Below are 17386 nucleotides of genomic sequence, written 5' to 3' on the forward strand. Positions count from 1 at the left end.
TTACCCTTTAAACCACTGGTTTTTTGTTTGTTTGTTGGGGTTTTTGTGCCTCAGCGTAGGTGAATCTGTGCACTTCTCAGTGACATCCCTCCCTTCTGCTGGTCATCATATTGGGGTGGAGTTTCAGATGCTACTGTGTCTTGTCTCTCCTACCTTTCTCTCAGTGGTCCCTCTGTCCTTTGTTGAGCAATTGTTCAGTCAGCTCTCAGTTCTTTATAAGGAATTGGTCTATATGTAGGTGCAGGTTCAGTATGTCCATGGAGGATGTGAGTTCAGGGTCTTCCCTATGCTACCATCTTGGACCACCTCTAGCTTTGCCTCTTTTTGTGAGTATTTTTGCAGATTTGTTTCCTATAAATTAAATTCTGAATCAAGTTATGGCTAAATTGCCTTCAGTCAGTTTACATTTCTACTTAAATATATTTGAGTTTCTGTGTGCCTTTTATATCATTCACTCTGGGTGTTACCAAGTTTTTTAATCTTTGCCAATCTAGCAGTTTTTCATTGGCATTTCTTTAACTATTAGCACAAATATATTTTAAAATTTTGTTTTTCTACTGTTTTGTCTAGAAACATTAGTGTTGTAGAGGGTAATATCAATCTTTCCATTACAAAGACCATCCAATTAAACATTTATGTGTGTACATTTTTCTGTAATATATTTTTACAGTATTGCCTTCCAACACACCAAATGTTCGCAGGACCAAGAGAACACGATTGAAACCTTTGGAATATTGGCGGGGAGAGCGAGTAGATTATCATGGAAGGCCATCAGGTGAATTCCAATCTACACTTTAATATCTCACAATAAAGAATAATGAGGATGCAACAGTTTATTTATGTATATTATGTGCAAAGCGCTGTCTTACATATTTACATAAATTATTTCATTTTATCATCCTCCTCCAAAAATGAGGCCAGAATAGGTTCAAGTACAGATTTGTCTGATTGCTATAGAAATGTTTATCTTTTTCTCTCTTTGGTAGCAGTTTGAGGTGTGAGTGTGGCTTGAGAGTGTTATTATTCCATACTATTGAACAAGGTTTTTAATTGCATAAAATAAGCCATTAGATCAGAACATGAGAAAATTATAAGAGGCAAAGATTTAAGTATTCCCCTTTACTATTCTCATCCCATTTGCTCATCATATTTCTATACAGAAATATAGATAGTGGGCAAGAAAGTTATTTCCTTTCTGTGATGGATATATGTAAGTCAAAGAACTAAACTCACATGTGAATTATTATAAATATTTCATTGCTGGCTTTTGTGTTCTTTGTTTTTCAACCTGACTTTTGATTTCAAGCAACAGAGATCATTCATCAGTGCATCTAAATTTAGGGTAGTTGAAACATAAGTGGAATTGGTTGGTATTTGTGTTGTTTGAGTTCCTGGCTGTAGAATATAGTAATAGTAAAATATTCTTTGGTAGTCTGAAAGGAAATGTGCTAAAGTAATTTAAATTTTGTTTCAGTATCTTTACTTTCTCAGGTATGATACTTTACCTTTTTTGTTCTTAACTTTCAGGAGGATTTGTGATTGGTGGAATACTGTCCCCAGACACAGTATCATCTAAAAAGAAGTCAAAAGGAAACATTGGAACAGTCAGCAAAATGGTTAATAGGAAAAGGATCTGTCTTGATAATGAGGAAAGAAGTATGAACTTATTCCTGAAAGTAACTTTTAGATTTTATTTTAAATCATAGTGCTCTGAGAAGTAGCTCTGTACAAATTTTGAAATTTATTTATAAAAACATTAGATGTAATACATTAGAGTGAATTCACTTTTTTCTTTCTTTTATTTTTTATTAAGTTATTTTAATTCCAGTATAGTTAACATACAGTGTTATATTAGTTTCAGGTTTACAATATAGTAATACAGCAATTTTAAACATCATTACTCAGTGTTCACGAAGATAAGTGTACTCTTAATTCCCTTCACCTACTTCACCCATCCTCCCACCCACCTCCCTTCTACTATGCTTTGTTTTAAATGAGTACTCTCAGTGAAAGTTATTTTTTTCATCAAGAACATTTTTAACTTGAAGCATATTTCAGAGTATATGGTTCTAAAAGATAATATATAAAACATTCCATCCAAGAAAAATAGAATACACATTTTCTTCAAGTACACACAGAAGAATCCCCTGGTTAAACCACATAAAAAGAGACATAACAAATATTACAAATTTACGAAGACTGAAATCATACCAAGTATGTTTTCTAACCACAGTGGTTCAAAACTAAAGATCAATAATAAAACAAAGCTTGAAAATCTACAGTGTAAACTATTAAATATTTAGTATATAAATAATAAACAATACACCACTGCACAAGCAAGCATTGGGCCAAATAAGAAATCAAATGACAAAACTGCTTATTACTTTCAATGTTATGTTATTGTTTATTCTGGTCTCTACTTTATTTATTTCTAATTTTTCTTTGTGGTTTCCTTCCTCTACTAAGTTTCAGCTAAGTTTTCTAGTTCTTGTGGTGTAATGTTAAGTCGTTTCTTTGAACTTTATTTCTCAATACAGGCATTTATAGCATAAATTTCACTCTTAACATCTGCTTTTGCTGCATCCTATAGGTTTTAGAATATTGTATTTTCTTTTTCTATTTTTTTGAATTCACTTTTTAATGTCCACTCTTTTGTCCAAATTCTGAAAATAAACAGATTTTGCTCTTTAAAAAAATCATTAATAGCATAATATAAGACACTTCCTCACGAGTATTACCCTGTCATTGAAACTCACTTTTCCCATGCCCAAATTATGATTATAATAGACATTTTAATGAATTTTTTCCTGAAGTATATTACATACTTCTAGCTCTCTTGAGAGAATATTCAAAACATTCTTGATGATGCAAGAGTACCAAAAGTTGTCATAACAGGTTTACAGAAAAAAAGTTTAGTATGTTTGCTTCTATATTAAATCATTGTGGTTTTTGAATTTTTGTTTATCAGAGTGGTCATTTATAAATAGAAAAATAGGAAGAGATTTTTATGCCTGTTGCAGTCTTTTTTTTTTTTTTTAACCAACTTGTCCATAGTTGTATTTCATACTAGACTTTTTTTTGAGAAGAATTTTAAGTAAGTGATTTGTATTACAGTGATATTTCTTTTGCAGAGAATAAATTCTTGGTAAATCTGAGTATACCTCTGGGAGATCCATTGCAGCCAACAAGGGTAAAGGACCCAGAAACAAGAGAGATTGTTCCCATGGGTAAGATTAGGGATAATGAAAATGCTTAATTTAATAATTAGTAAGGACAAATTGCTGGCTTGATGACTAGCCTATCTACTTTCTCTTTTTCTTCCCAGCTCTTTTAGAGCCAAAGTCCAGTAGAGTGTCTAAATCCAGTAAGTAGCCTATGTGAAGACTACTCTGGGAGAGCTTTGATAGCAAACAATGTCTAGGGGACACATAGAACAATGCATTTATCCTCTAGGGTACAGGTGCTATCATCAGGAGTGTTGCCTCCCCCAATAGGGCCTAAGCCTTCTTTAACCAAGATGACACATGGGAACAGGGGTTTTTATGGGTAATTGTTACAATTTACCTAGTAGATCCCAGAATACACCCTTACTGTGAGTCCAGGCATGGACTGTAGGCAGGATTTAGACAGCCTTCTGGGCCATGGGATGCCAATAATAGTACCTGGGAAATTGGACCCTTAGGGTGATGACTAGCAAGGACATTGATCTGCCACACAAATGCCAGGCTTAACCTTAAGGCCAGCAGAGGCTTCTAGAGGCCTGCTGTTGTATCTAATAGGCATTAAAAGTACATTGTCCATGAGCCCATGATTGGTTCTGAAGGATGGGCTATACTGTGGTAAGGGCAAGTAGGGGACACTTAGCTATTTACCAACAGGCAATATTTACATACAGGAAATATTTAAATGTTTTAGCTGTTTTGACTATACTGGTGAGTACTGAGGACTATTTATCCTAAGTCACCAAACAAATAGGTCAAACCAGAGAGTCAGTAATCGTATTCCCAATTAAAATTTTGGCTGTGAAATAGGTTCCATTTAACATCTTAAGTAGTAAAGTTATTTTTATAATCAAATTATTTATTTGGAAACAGGTAGACAGAAAATTTTGTTTAGTGTAGTGTCTTAACTAAAAACATTGCTATATTGTATCAGATTAGAAAAGTTGTGAGTGTTGTCAGGAGTTCATAACTTTTTGTCTGTTTCTTGAGTCTATGTATTTTCTATATCCTGTAATCTGTGAGATTACTAACATTCCCAAATATCCAAGGAAACAGAAGTTGTTTACAGAAGAATGTATTAACTATATATTTGTAAAGGTTTATAAGTAAAAGGGAAATTCAAAATAGAGATAGTGATTTGTGAGCAATAGTAAGTACTCTTGCTTTACTTGATAAAAATCTTGCTATTTAATAATCAGTCAAGCAGGTACAAAATAATCTATTATGATGATGCGTTTGTCAATTGTGGGCTATGTTAAACTTTTTAAAGATGTGGAATTCTTGTTTCTTAGCTAATTTTGTTTTCTGGCTGAGCTATAATAGAAATAATAATAATTCTGCCATTGTTATTATTAGTAGCTAAGACTTACCTAATGCTTATTTTGTGTCAGACAGTATTTTAAATACTTTATACACATTAATTCATTTGATAGTCACAACTCTAACATAGATAAACTATTATTGTCCCATTTTACAGAAAAGAAAACAGAGACACAGAGAGAGAAGTAACTTGCCTGGTCCCACAGCTTGTGAGACAGACAAAATTTGACCTCTACCATTGTAGCTCAAGTAAACAACCTTAATCACTTCTGTCTTTGTAAGGCAGGTTTATATCTAGGAATAATTCTATTGTATATATGTGTGTGTATGTATTATATCATTGAACATTATTGTTGTTGCTTTATATTTATATTAGTGTTTTTCCCTTAGATCTTCTAAGGCCACGAGATACATTTCAATTTTTTGTTGAGCATGGTGATTTGAAAGTGTATAAAACACTGGATACACCTATTTTTTCTACTGGAAAATTGATATTAGGACCACATCAAGAAAAGGGAAAGCAGCATGTTGGCTCAGATATATTGGTGAGTGTGTTTCTCCATATGTTAATGTTTCTCTATTAGTATAACTGTGATTTATTGGACTTGATGAGGCATTAAAAATGCTCTTTTCTCAGAAATGATATTATTGTAGTGCATAGAGAGTTTTTCTGTTGAATCTGTTTAGAGTCAATCAGCCAATGGTTATTTAAAAGTACCTGTTCTGTGCATAGCAGTGTAACCTTGAAATTCAAAAGTTTAAGGAATATTCTTTACTTAAAAGAACCGTAGAATGTAGGTTTGCAAACAAATCATTAGAGCTGGTGAAAATTAAGTCTAAATTTCATTTCACTGATCATGCAGCTTAGCAGTAATGAGGTTTTAAAAGTCTTCTTCAGAATCATGTGATTAACAGTTGTCTGAGAAGTAGGAGCTAGTTACTTCAGTAAGTACTAAATAATGTATTACTGTATGCGGCAGTATTACTGGCTGAAATTATAATGAGGTTCAAGGTGAGTCTTTTTCTTTCTCTGTCATTGGAGACACATGCCCCTACACCATTGATGTGAGATATATATATGTTATATTTGTACATTTTGTATTTGAAAATTATAGAATTTGAATATCACCAAATTTTGATAATATTTACTCTTTTACTGCCATTTAAAAATACTGAGTCTAAGGCACATTTTTCAGTAAGTAACATTTCAGGAACCTGTGATATCATGGGTTACTGGAGTATTGCATTCAAAACAGTTATTTTTATTGACAAAATTAAAGTAAACTGAAGAAAGAAAAAAAGAACATCAGGGCCCTTGAGTTTAGATTACCAAAGAAGGGCAAATTGAGGCAAGAAAAGAAGGTGCACATGAAAGTCAGAGTAATTCATTAATACATTATTATAACTAGAATCGGATTTGAAATACTTTAAAATATGCTTTAATCCAATCTTAAAATGTTAAAGATCTCCAGGTGCTATTAAAACAGTAAAAATAACACATTTAACTAAAGTATTGATGATTTCTGCATAATCATTAAGGAACAATTAATAAGATAAGCATTGTGAAATATCATCATTGAAATAATAGCAGTTATCCATTAAACTGTAATGCCTTTATTATACAAAAGAAAATTTAAATAGTGAATGTTTGAAAGTATTTAACCTGGCTACTATTCAAAGGAATCCACATTAAAAACAAGAATATTTTATATTTACTGAGCTAGTAGAAATTATTGGAAAAATATTTGTACCTTTTGATTTATGAATCTCATTTCAGAATGTTTTCCCTGGAAAATAATTTAAAGGTTAGGGAAGCTGGACATATATAGGTGTTTATTGTAACATTGATAGAAACTGCAAAAATTAGAAACCATTGAAAAGTGTTGCAGAAAGAAATGGTTATATTTTATATTTTGACTTAATAAGATGTCATTATATAATAATAAGCAGTTATATAGCACTTAGATGTTCCAGGTACTGCAATAAGTATTTTTATATCAGTTTCAGCATATTATTTTTGAAGAATAGCTGTATAAAAAGACCTTTAGGATAAATATTTAAGCAAACTTATGGAAAATAAAAAACTCTTTTATTCTGATTAGAATTTAAAAATGAAAATTGAAGGAACTACAGAAAAATAACATGTTATCAGGTTATTATAGTTTTTATTTCTTCTAAATATTGCCTTTAACTTTTTATAATGAAAATTAAAGGTTTTTTTTTATAACAGAGTATTTTTACATTTTTTAAAATATGAAGCACACTTTTGAATATATGCTTTTGAGAAATAAAAGGGACCAGATGGAGAAACAGCACAGTCTGTTAACTCTTTCCTTCAAAGTCAGTGTTAAGAATCTGTATGAAAGGGAGATAGTAGCAGTAGTAGATTTGTTAAAATCAAACCACAGAAGAATTAACAGATTAACTGTGGAAGTTCCTTGTGGAGCTCTCCCAAAAAACAAGAAGAGATTAAGAAATGGAAAATATAAAAGTTAAGTGATGTGGAGAACAGAAAACAAAAAGCAAAAAACAAAAAAACCAGGAGAAGAGAGGAAAAAACACAAATGAGTGAAGGGGTGGAAATATTTGAAAAATTAGACAATAAATGTTCTGGAACTAAAAAACAAAAAAGTGAGAGCAACATACTTTAAAGAACCAGAGTTTCTTAGAGAAATGTCTGAATGTAGGCCTGGAGCTGAGCTCGAAACATATATATATATATGATATTTATTTATTTATTTATTTATTTATTTATTTATTTATTTTAGAGAGAGTGTGGGGAGGAGGGGCAGAGGGAGAGGGAGAGAGAGTCTCAAGCTGACTCTGCACTGAGCGTGGAGCCTGACACGGGCCTCAGTCTCACAACCCTGAGACCATGACCTGAGCCGAAACCAAGAGTCAGAGGGCCTACTCAACTGCGTCACCCAGGTGCCACTGAGTTTGAAATGTTTTTTATCATAACTGCTAGCAAACTTAGCAGAGACCATTAGAATTGGGTGATAAGGTCTCAGGATCCAACTTGAAGATGCTCTCACTGCACAAAGATGTGACAGCTTGAGAATCATAAAGAATAACAAGTGGATTGATACATAGCCCTTATATCTAAGTTCATGAGTTTGAAAGACTACTACAAAAAGAAAAGCTAATTCACCGCTTTTAGAGAATTCTAGGAGGCTAACTTATTTTGACAACGAATACGGCAAATAAAGGGAAATAATCAAACATTTTTTCTGCCCTTTTCTTATAAACTTTACTATTATGTAACCAAATAAAAATGAGGTGAAGTTTGTTCTTGTTAGAAATATTCCAGGGGCGCCTGGGTGGCTCCGTCGTTAAGCGTCTGCCTTGGGCTCAGGGCGTAATCCCAGGGTTCTGGAATTGAGCCCCGCATCAGGCTCCGTGCTCTGCTTGGAGCCTGCTTCTTCCTCTCCCACTCCCCCTGTTTTTGTTCCCTCTCTCGCTGGCTGTCTCTCTTTCTGTCAAATAAATAAAATCTTTAAAAAAAAGAAAAAAGAAATATTCCAGGGATGCCTGGGTGGCTCAGTCAGTTAAGCATCTGCCTTTGGCTCAGGTCATGATCCTGGAGTCCTCAGATCGAGTCCTGCATCAGCCTTCTGCCTGCTACTCCCCCTGCTTGTGCTCTCTCTGTCTCTCTCTCTGACATATAAATAAATAAAATCTTAAAAAAAAAAAAAAAGACTCCAATCAGGGGTGTCTGGGTGGCTCAGTTGGTTAAGCATCTGCCTTTGGCTCAGGTCATGATCCCAGGGTGCTGGGATTGAGCCCCACATCGGGCGCCCTGCTCAGTGGGGAGCCTGCTTCTCCCTCTCTGATGCTCCCCCTGTTTGTGCTCTCTCTCTCAAATAAACAAATAAAATCTTTTAAAAAATATTCCAATTAGGGGCGCCTGGGTGGCACAGCGGTTAAGTGCCTGCCTTCGGCTCAGGGCGTGATCCCGGCGTTATGGGATCGAGCCCCACATCAGGCTCCTCTGCTGGGAGCCTGCTCTTCCTCTCCCACTCTCCCTGCTTGTGTTCCCTCTCTCGCTGGCTGTCTCTATCTCTGTCAAATAAATAAATAAAATCTTTAAAAAAAAAAAATATTCCAATTAATAGGGGCACCTGGGTGGCTCAGTCATTAAACATCTGCCTTCGGCTCAGGGCATGATCCCAGGGTCCTGGGATCGAGCCCCACATTGGGCTCCCTGCTCCACTGGGAAGCCTGCTTCTTCCTCTCCCACTCCTCCTGCTTGTGTTCCCTCTCTCGCTGGCTGTCTCTCTCTCTGTCAAATAAATAAATTAAATCTTAAAAAAAATATTCCAATTAATAAATGAAAAAGGAATGGTAGAATGAAATATTACCATTTTACAACCCCTGATAAACTGTTGGATCTGTCTAGGCATTGAGTATCAATCTTTAAAAAGAAGACAACCCCAAAAGTTGAAAATAGAGCTACCATATGACCCAGCAATTGCACTACTAGGGATTTACCCCAAAGATACAAATGTAGTGATCTGAAGGGGCACCTTAACCCCAATGTTTATAGCTGCAATGTCCATAATAGCCAAACTAGGGAAAAAGAGCCCAGATGTCCACCAACAGATGAATGGATAAAGATGTGGTATGTGTATATATGTATGTGTACACACACACACACACACACACACACACACACACACACACACACACATACAATGGAATATTACTCAGCCATCGAAAAAATGAAATCTTGCCATTTGCAATGATGTGGATGGAGCTAGAGGGTATTATACTAAGTGAAATAGGTCAGTCAGAGAAAGAATTATTGCATGAGCTCACTCATGTGGAATTTAAGAAACAAAACAGAGGATCATAGGGGAAGAGAGGAAAAAATAAGATGAAATCAGGGAGATAAATTATAGGAGACTCTTAATCATAGGAAACAAACTGAGGGTTGCTGGAGAGAAGGAGGGTGGGAGGCTGGGGTTAAAAATTAATTAATTAAAAAATAAATGAAAAAATAAATGAAAAAAAAAAAGACAACCAGACATTATGTGCCTCCTAATGGCAGAATACCACACTATGTACGAAATAGTCTTGCCTCTCCCATCTCCTTTAAAAACAAACAAGCAAAAAAAAAAAAAAAAAAGCAAACAACAAAAATACCTGAATTTGGTCAAAACTCTTAATATCTAACTACCAATTTATAGGAAATAAAGAATAGATGACCTTTCAAATGATACCCTGGGGTTGTAATCAGCAAAATTCAGCTACGCAAAGATTTTTACAGCAAAATTTGCTTGATTTCTTTAGTAAATAAGTTGCAAGGAATAAAAAAGAACCAAGTAGAACTTAATAGCTCAGCGTTTCTCAACCATAGCACTATTGACATTTTAGACTCGATAATGCTTTGTTGTAGAGGGGCTTCCTGTGCATTGTGGGATGTTTGGTAGCACCCCTGGCCTCTGCCAACTAGATTCTATTAGTACTCCTCTAGTTGTAAAAATCAGAAATGTCCCCAGACATTGCCTCTTGTCTCCTGAAATTGAGAAATCACCCCCAAATTGAGAACCACTGTAGCATTGAGCAATTTAAGAGGATAAACAAACTCTTAAAAATACATTTAAGTGACAATTGGAAATTTTAATACTGACTGGGTATTTGATATTAAATATTCATTTATGTTTAGGTGTGATAAAACTTGTAGTCGTGTTTTTAAAAAGCACCTTGAGGGGTGCCTGGCTGGTTCTATTGGTAGAGCATGTGACTCTTGATCTCCGGTTGTGAGTTCAAGCCACATGCTGAGTATGGAGATTACTAAAGAAAATGAACAGAACTTTAAAAAATAAATAAAAATTTTAAAAACACCTTGATTTTTTTAGTACACACTGAAATATTTACAGATGATGTATGATGCTGGGTTATTTATTGGAAAATGACATGGAATGGAGGAAGTAAAGAGATGGAACAGGGAAGGTTATTGGTATTAGATATTCATGGGAGTTCATCATTCATTTTTGTGTACTTCAAAAGCCTTCCTACTAAAATGTTTGCAGAACTGGAAAGAGGTGTACTTAGCTAAATAGAATAGATAAATAAAAAAAAAAATCTAGAAATATATGCTTGACTTTCTGGGTAGTATATTTTTATCTTTTTGTCTTTTAAATTGAGGCAAAATTTTTTTAGATGTAATAATTTTTTTAGATGTAATAAAAAATTTTTTAAATTAAATTATAAAGTACCTTTGGAACCATTTGAAGAACTTTTTTCCTATTTAGGGAATTAGCATATCATAGTGGTTAAGAGCATGGATTCTGGAATCAAAGTGCCTGAGTTCAAATCTCATTTCTGCCATTTACGTTGTGAACTTGGGAAATTACACCCATCTGTTGCCTCATTTTCTTCATTTGTATAAAGCTATTAAAACAGTACCTGTCTCACTGCTACTTACATTAAATGAATACAAATTAAGTGCTTAGAATAGTGGCTGGCAAGGAGTATTGTTTTTCTGGTATTTTAGGCTCATTTTACAAAGTGTTAAGGAAAAAAAAAAGAGGTGGAAGAGGAGGAGTAATTTTCTGAGGCAAAATATTTTTGATGGCTGAATCTCAGAATTTGAATCTGAATGTTTGAAGGGTTTATGTTTTTTTAGTTGCCCAAAAACCAGATCATTGCCATGGTGCTACCTATGTATAAAATGCAAAATTTGCCATGAATATGAATGTGGAAGCCTTTGTGATTGAGAGTTAGATTTATCCTTTTACTTTCTTAATGTTGATGCTTGTTTAAATGTATCATTTGTTTTGCTTTTTGTTCTTTTTTTGATCTGTCAGGTTGAATTACTTCTCCCAACCATGTAACCTTTAAAAAGGTGTATATAAAACCTAGCTATTTTGTAGTATAGCTAAGTGATGTTATTTACAGTGGTTCTGAATTTTCGTAAGCTGGTAAATAATAAGAACAAAAGAAATTTCTTCTTGTATTAGTTTTCTGTTGCTGTTTTAACAAATTACTATAAATTCATTGACTTAAAAACAATACCCACTTACTATCTCACAGTTATATTGCTTAGAATCCTGGTGAGCTTGGCTGAGTATTCTGTTTAGAGTATCACAGGGCTGGAATCAAGTTGTTGGAAGCTCTGTATCCCTCTCTGGAGACTCTTAGGATGAACCTGCTTTCAGGTTTATTCAGGTTGTTGGCAGAATTCAGTTCCATGTTGTTGTAGGACTGAGGCTCCCATTTCCTTGCTGGCTGTTGGCCAGAGTTCATTCTCAGTTTCTAGAAATAGCCTATATTTCCTGGCTCATGGCCCTCTAATCTTCAGTGCCAGCAACAGTCTATGTCCTTTTCATGCTTTGAATTTCTCTGGTTTTCCTCTGCTTCATTTCTCTTCTGCTTCCAGGAGTTTCTCCACTTTTAAGGGTTTGTGTGATTTGAATAGGCGCAACTAGATAATCCAGACTTACCTATCTCCCAATCTCAAGGTCCCTTTTCCCATGTAACAAAACAAATTCTGGAGATGACAGTGTGGATATCTTTTGGATGATCTTTGGAGGGTCATTATTCTGCTTACTACATTCCTTTAAGTTTCTTTGTAGTGTGCTGTTGTGGTGGTTCAATTTGAAATGAGATTTTAATTTTTAATTTTACAGGTTTTTTATGTTAACTTTGGTGACCTTTTATGTACCTTACATGAAACACCTTATATAATAACAACTGGGGATTCGTTCTATGTTCCTTCAGGTAAGAAAAATAAAGACATCTTCCTTCATATAGTTAAAATATTATATAGTTGCTCATGAGCACCATGCTAATGGAAGGCACTGTAGTCAAAATGTCATGTGACTCATTCCAGTACATATTTTGATTTTATCATTAGGTAAGTATGTTAGTATTTGGGTACATAAAAATTGAACAAGAATTGCTTATCGTAAAATGTAAAAATATTTAGTTGTATCCAAGGTAGGAGGAAAATTATTTCTGCTATATTATCTAGAAGACATTATGTAGTCAAGCAATTTTTAGTAGGTTATTTTAAACATACAGAATAGTGTGTTTCATTGGCTATTAAAGAGCACAAGCCTCTGGAAAGAGGACTTTTAATTTGTTCATTTATTTATTCAACATTCATCAGAAGTCTCTCAAGCACTGCTCTAAGAGTATAGCATACATAAGTGACCAAAACGGGAAAAAATCCCCACCTTCATGGAGCTGACATTCTAATGAAAGGTGACAATAATAATAGCAGTGTTTATATAGTCCTTAGTGTGCACCAGGATTGTAGTGAACACATTATATTTATTATAACTCACTTAATATGTGTCAATTTCTGATATATAGAAATTTTCTCTTTCTTTCCCTTGTCTAGTTCACCTTTGCATTCATTATCAGAATGATGTGAGATTTTCATTTCTTTCAAAGCTTATATGGATCACAGATGATGGTTAGCTCTTGGATTTTTTAGTTCATGTAATTAAATAAGACTTTAGGTTAAGTGAACTGATTTTAAAAATTTTTTGGTACTATATACAGTAACTGTCTTAGTGATGGCTAAACATTTAATAAAAGGAAATGATTCCTATGGAAATAATTTTTTTTTCTTACCACTTTACTTCTAGGTAATTATTACAACATCAAAAATCTCCTGAATGAGGAAAGTGTTCTTCTTTTTACTCAGATAAAAAGGTGAAAGATGAAGCAAAGTTTAAATATGTGTGTGTGTGTATATATATGTGCCCACATACATATATACACATACACACACACACATATATATATAAAACAGCTTGTGCAGTTGAGACATTATCTTTATAATTATTTGTGATATTTTAAAATAAAAATTTTATTCAGCTTTGTGTGTTCTTTTATCTGATAAACATTTCAAACGCCCATGTGTTCTGATTTTTCTCCAAATGTTCACATAGTCTGTAGTGATCCCCATGTTCATAATATTTTAATAACATGAAAAGAATCACTGCTTTCTCAGTGAAATGTAGGATATTTCTTTTTTTAGAAGATATTTGATTAATATGTTCATTCATTGAATCTTTTCCAAATGTTTTAAGTCACTAACAAAATAATTGAATAATAGATAATTGTGGTACATATAAATAGTATATCTGTATTACTTTCTTAGGGCTTTGTAACAAAATAGTACATACTGGTGGCTTAAAAACAAAAATTTTTTGTTTCATAGTTCTGAAATCAAAATGTCGGCAGGACCATGTTCTCTCTGAAACTTTTAGGTTTCACAATAATGCTTCTGCTTAGCGCTCATCTTTTTATTAGAAGGAGAGTCAGTGTGAAAGATCATTAAAAAATAACTCAGGCTTTCTTCTTAATGTTACCAGATGCACTAAAAATATGTTGATTTAGGAGAGAAAATGGCTGAATGTCATAAACAAATTGTTAGCATCTATTCCTGAAGTCATTTTAATAAGTATTTTCATACTAACCCGAAAATCTTAGTTTCATTTGTCATTGTAATTCAACAGTATGTGTTAACTGTTGCTTTTATTAAAAAAAAAAAATCAGTGCAAATTTATTTTCTTGTGAGGCTTGCTAAGACATTGTCTATTAACTTCTCAGAGTCTCCATAAGAAGTTGCAGAATTTAGTATATGAATAAAATTTTTATCGCTAGAGAAACTGGTTATATTTGCTTTCCCAGGTCAAAAGTTACAGGACTAGATGTGCTTCTTTACCTAGACTGGCCAGAGTTTTGTTCAGTCATCTGCAATGGCTTGATTATTTTTTTTTTAAGTGAAGCATTTATTTTATTGATGTAACTTACAAATAATCAAATGCATAGATCTTACAGTTCAATGAGTTCTTGGCAAGTACATCTTATACATAAGTAACCCACAAAACTTAATGCCACTTCAGGAAGTTCCTATTCTGTCTAATTCAATTCCTGTCAACCTGACTTAGGCCCTTGGGCCAGTATTTTTTATTGTGGTAGAGAGGTTTTGCTTGTTCTAGAACATTATGTAAATGGACTCATAAAATATACTTTCATTCAACACCGTATCTAAGTTTCATCCACTGTGGTATGTATATAAGTTGTCCATATTTTATTTCTGAGTAGTATTCCCTATGAACACTGTTCCTTCTTTTTGTAATCCCTGGAAAAGTTTATAAAAGATTGGTAACATTTCCTTCTTAAATGTTAGAAAGAATTACCAGTAAACCATCCAGGTCTGGAGTTTTCTTTATGGGAAGATTTTTAATTATGGCTTTAACTTCTTTAATAAGTGCCAGAATACCCAGATTTCTTGTCTCTTTATTTGGTAAGTTTATTTTTAAAGAATTTGCCTATTTCTAAATTTTCACCTTGTTTGCATGAAATTTATAATATTTTCTTTCAAAAGCATTTTGAGATTTGACATAAAATAATCTTAAAATATACATAAATTAATATAAAAATAGTATAGTATCCGAAGCACAAATTTTGCTGTATAATTATTTCTTTTTTTTCTTTTTCTTTTTTTGGTCATTTTTTGCTAAGGTTTTATCAGTTTTGTTCTTTCAAAATAATTAACTTTTGTTTCATTGATTTTTCTCTCTGTATTTCTATTCCATTCATTTTTCATCTGATCTTTATAATTTAGTGCATTCTGGGGCACTTGGGTGGCTTAATCGGTTCAGCATTGGGAGTCTTAGTTTCAGCTCAGGTCATGATCTCAGGGTTGTAGATCGAGCTCCTCATTGGGCTGGCCTCCATGCTCAGCTGGGTGTCTGTTTCTCTCCTTCTCTCTCTCCATCTCCCTCTTCCTTTCCTCTCTCTCTCATAAATAAATGAATCTTTATAATTTAGTGTATTCTACTTTGTGTTTGATTTGCCCCTTTTTTCCTAGCTTCTTAAGGTGAATGTTTAGATTGTTTATTTTAGAATTTTCTTCCTTTCTAATTCAGCCATTTAAAGCTTCACTTTGATATGTCATTTAATTCAAGATATTTTAAATTTTTTCTTGTAAGGTCCTCATTGACCAGTGGGTTATTTGGAAGTGTTTCTTGTAAATTGTGAATATTTGGGAGTTTTCCAGATTTGTTTTTTCTGAACTAATTCGGAGATTTGCTAAGTTTTTCTGCAGTTTCAACTTTTCCAGCCATATGCAGAACTCAGTTCTGCAGCTGAAACATGAAAGCATCAGTAGATGCTTATTCATAACTAAATGAATAGATGTGGTTATGTTGCAATAAAACTTTATATACAAAATGCAGTGATCTGTATTCAGCCTGTGGGTGTGATTTGTTAGCCTATGATGTATATGGAAAACATACTTTGTACACTTTCAATCCTTTAACATTTATTGATACTATTTTATGATCAACAATATGGTCTGTCTTTAGAATGTTCCTTGTGTTAGAAACAAATGTGTATTCTGTTGCTGTTGGGTGGGGTATTCTATGTCTCTTCGTTGATAGTGTTGTTTAAGTCTCCCATATCTTACTGATTTTTGTGTAGTTTTTCTTTTTATTACTGATACAGGAGTGTTGATATCTCTGATTCTATTAAATATTTCTTTTTTATATCTGTCAATTTTTGCTTCATCTGTTTTGATTCTATTGTTAGATTCATGTTCGTTTATTGTTATTTTACTGCTGTATTGAACTACTTATCATTATGAAATATCTTTTAATAATATATTTCATTTTAAAGTTTATTTTGTCTGATGTTAATATAGCTACCTCAGCTGTCTTATGTATACCATTTGATAAGTATCTTTTTCTGTCCTTTTAACAATTAATTTATTATGTCTTTTAAGATGTGTCTCTTATAGAAAGCACATAATTGGATCTTAAGTTTTTAAAATCCAGTGTAATAGGCTCTGCCTTTTGATTGGAATATGTAATCCACTTATTTAATGTAAATATTGTTAGATTGAATTTGTGTCTGCTGTTTTGTGTTCTATATGTCTTAAGGGGTTTTGTTGTTTTTATTATAACTGTTTCTTCCTGCCTTATTTTGGGTTAGCAGTCTCTATAGCATACCATTTTAAATCTTCCGAAGTTATATTTCGAGTTATTATTTTAGTGGTTGCTATAGAGATTTCTATATTCATCTATATTTATCTCAGCCTCTTTCAGGTTACTACTGACTTCATTTCAGTAAAACTTAGCAGTTTTGCATTTCTTTAGCTTCATTTGTTTTCCCATTTTAATTTATACTATATCATTGTATAAATTACATTATAATATGCATCTGTTTGACTATGTGTATTTATATATTCCAACAATTTTGTGTTATAATTTTTGTTTTGAAGTGTCCTCTTTTTTAAGAAAAGAGAGAAAACATATACAGTCTTTTATATTTACCGTCTTTGGTATTCTTCATTCCTTCCTGTGTATTTAATTTACTACCTGGCATTTTTCCTTCCAGCCTGAAGAACTTTAGTGCCTTTTACAGGTTAAGCCTATTAGCAACATATTCTCTTAATTTTTATGTATTTGGGAATGCTTTTATTTTGACTTCATTTCTGAATGATAGTTTCACTTGACAGATAATTTTAGGTTTAAGTTTTTTGTTTTTTGTTGTTTTTTGTTGTTGTGTGTTGTGTGTTGTTGTGTGTTGTGTGTTGTTCAAGCACATTGACTTTGTTTTTCCATGGCCTTTGTCCTCCATCATTTCTGATAAGTCCATTGTTAATTATATTGTTCTGTGTGATAAGTCATTTTTCTCTGGCTCCTTTGAAGACTTTTTTAGTCTTTTATCATTTTGACTCTTGTGTTTCTAGATTCTCTTTGTATTTATTCTATTAGGGATTTGGTGAGCTGTTTGCATCTGAATATTAATGTTTTTAATCAGATTTGGGAACTTTTGGGCTATTACTCAAAAGCTTTTTCTCCTTTTTCTTTCCTCTC

General features: G+C 33.1%; 1 protein-coding gene across 3 annotated transcripts in view; it reads left to right on the plus strand.

The window, feature by feature from the left end:
- The window catches only part of CENPC (centromere protein C), an 85764-nt gene extending 72390 nt beyond the window's left edge, over positions 1 to 13374 (plus strand). For 2 of the 3 annotated variants that reach the window (XM_045771482.2, XM_045771483.2), the window contains exons 14-19: positions 671 to 775; positions 1528 to 1656; positions 3132 to 3227; positions 4932 to 5086; positions 12176 to 12266; positions 13142 to 13374. In XM_045771482.2, the coding sequence (XP_045627438.2) occupies positions 671 to 775; positions 1528 to 1656; positions 3132 to 3227; positions 4932 to 5086; positions 12176 to 12266; positions 13142 to 13212 (647 nt within the window). In that variant the 3' untranslated portion in view covers positions 13213 to 13374. Of the gene's footprint in view, positions 1 to 670; positions 776 to 1527; positions 1657 to 3131; positions 3228 to 3325; positions 4908 to 4931; positions 5087 to 12175; positions 12267 to 13141 lie in introns of those variants that run through there. The other variant, XM_087864110.1, reaches the window with a different exon arrangement.
- The last annotated feature ends 4012 nt before the right edge of the window (positions 13375 to 17386 follow it).

Source organism: Ursus americanus, chromosome 8, assembly GCF_024610735.1.
Source record: "Ursus americanus isolate L20-20 chromosome 8, mUrsAme1.1.p, whole genome shotgun sequence".
NCBI classification, from domain to species: domain Eukaryota; kingdom Metazoa; phylum Chordata; class Mammalia; order Carnivora; family Ursidae; genus Ursus; species Ursus americanus.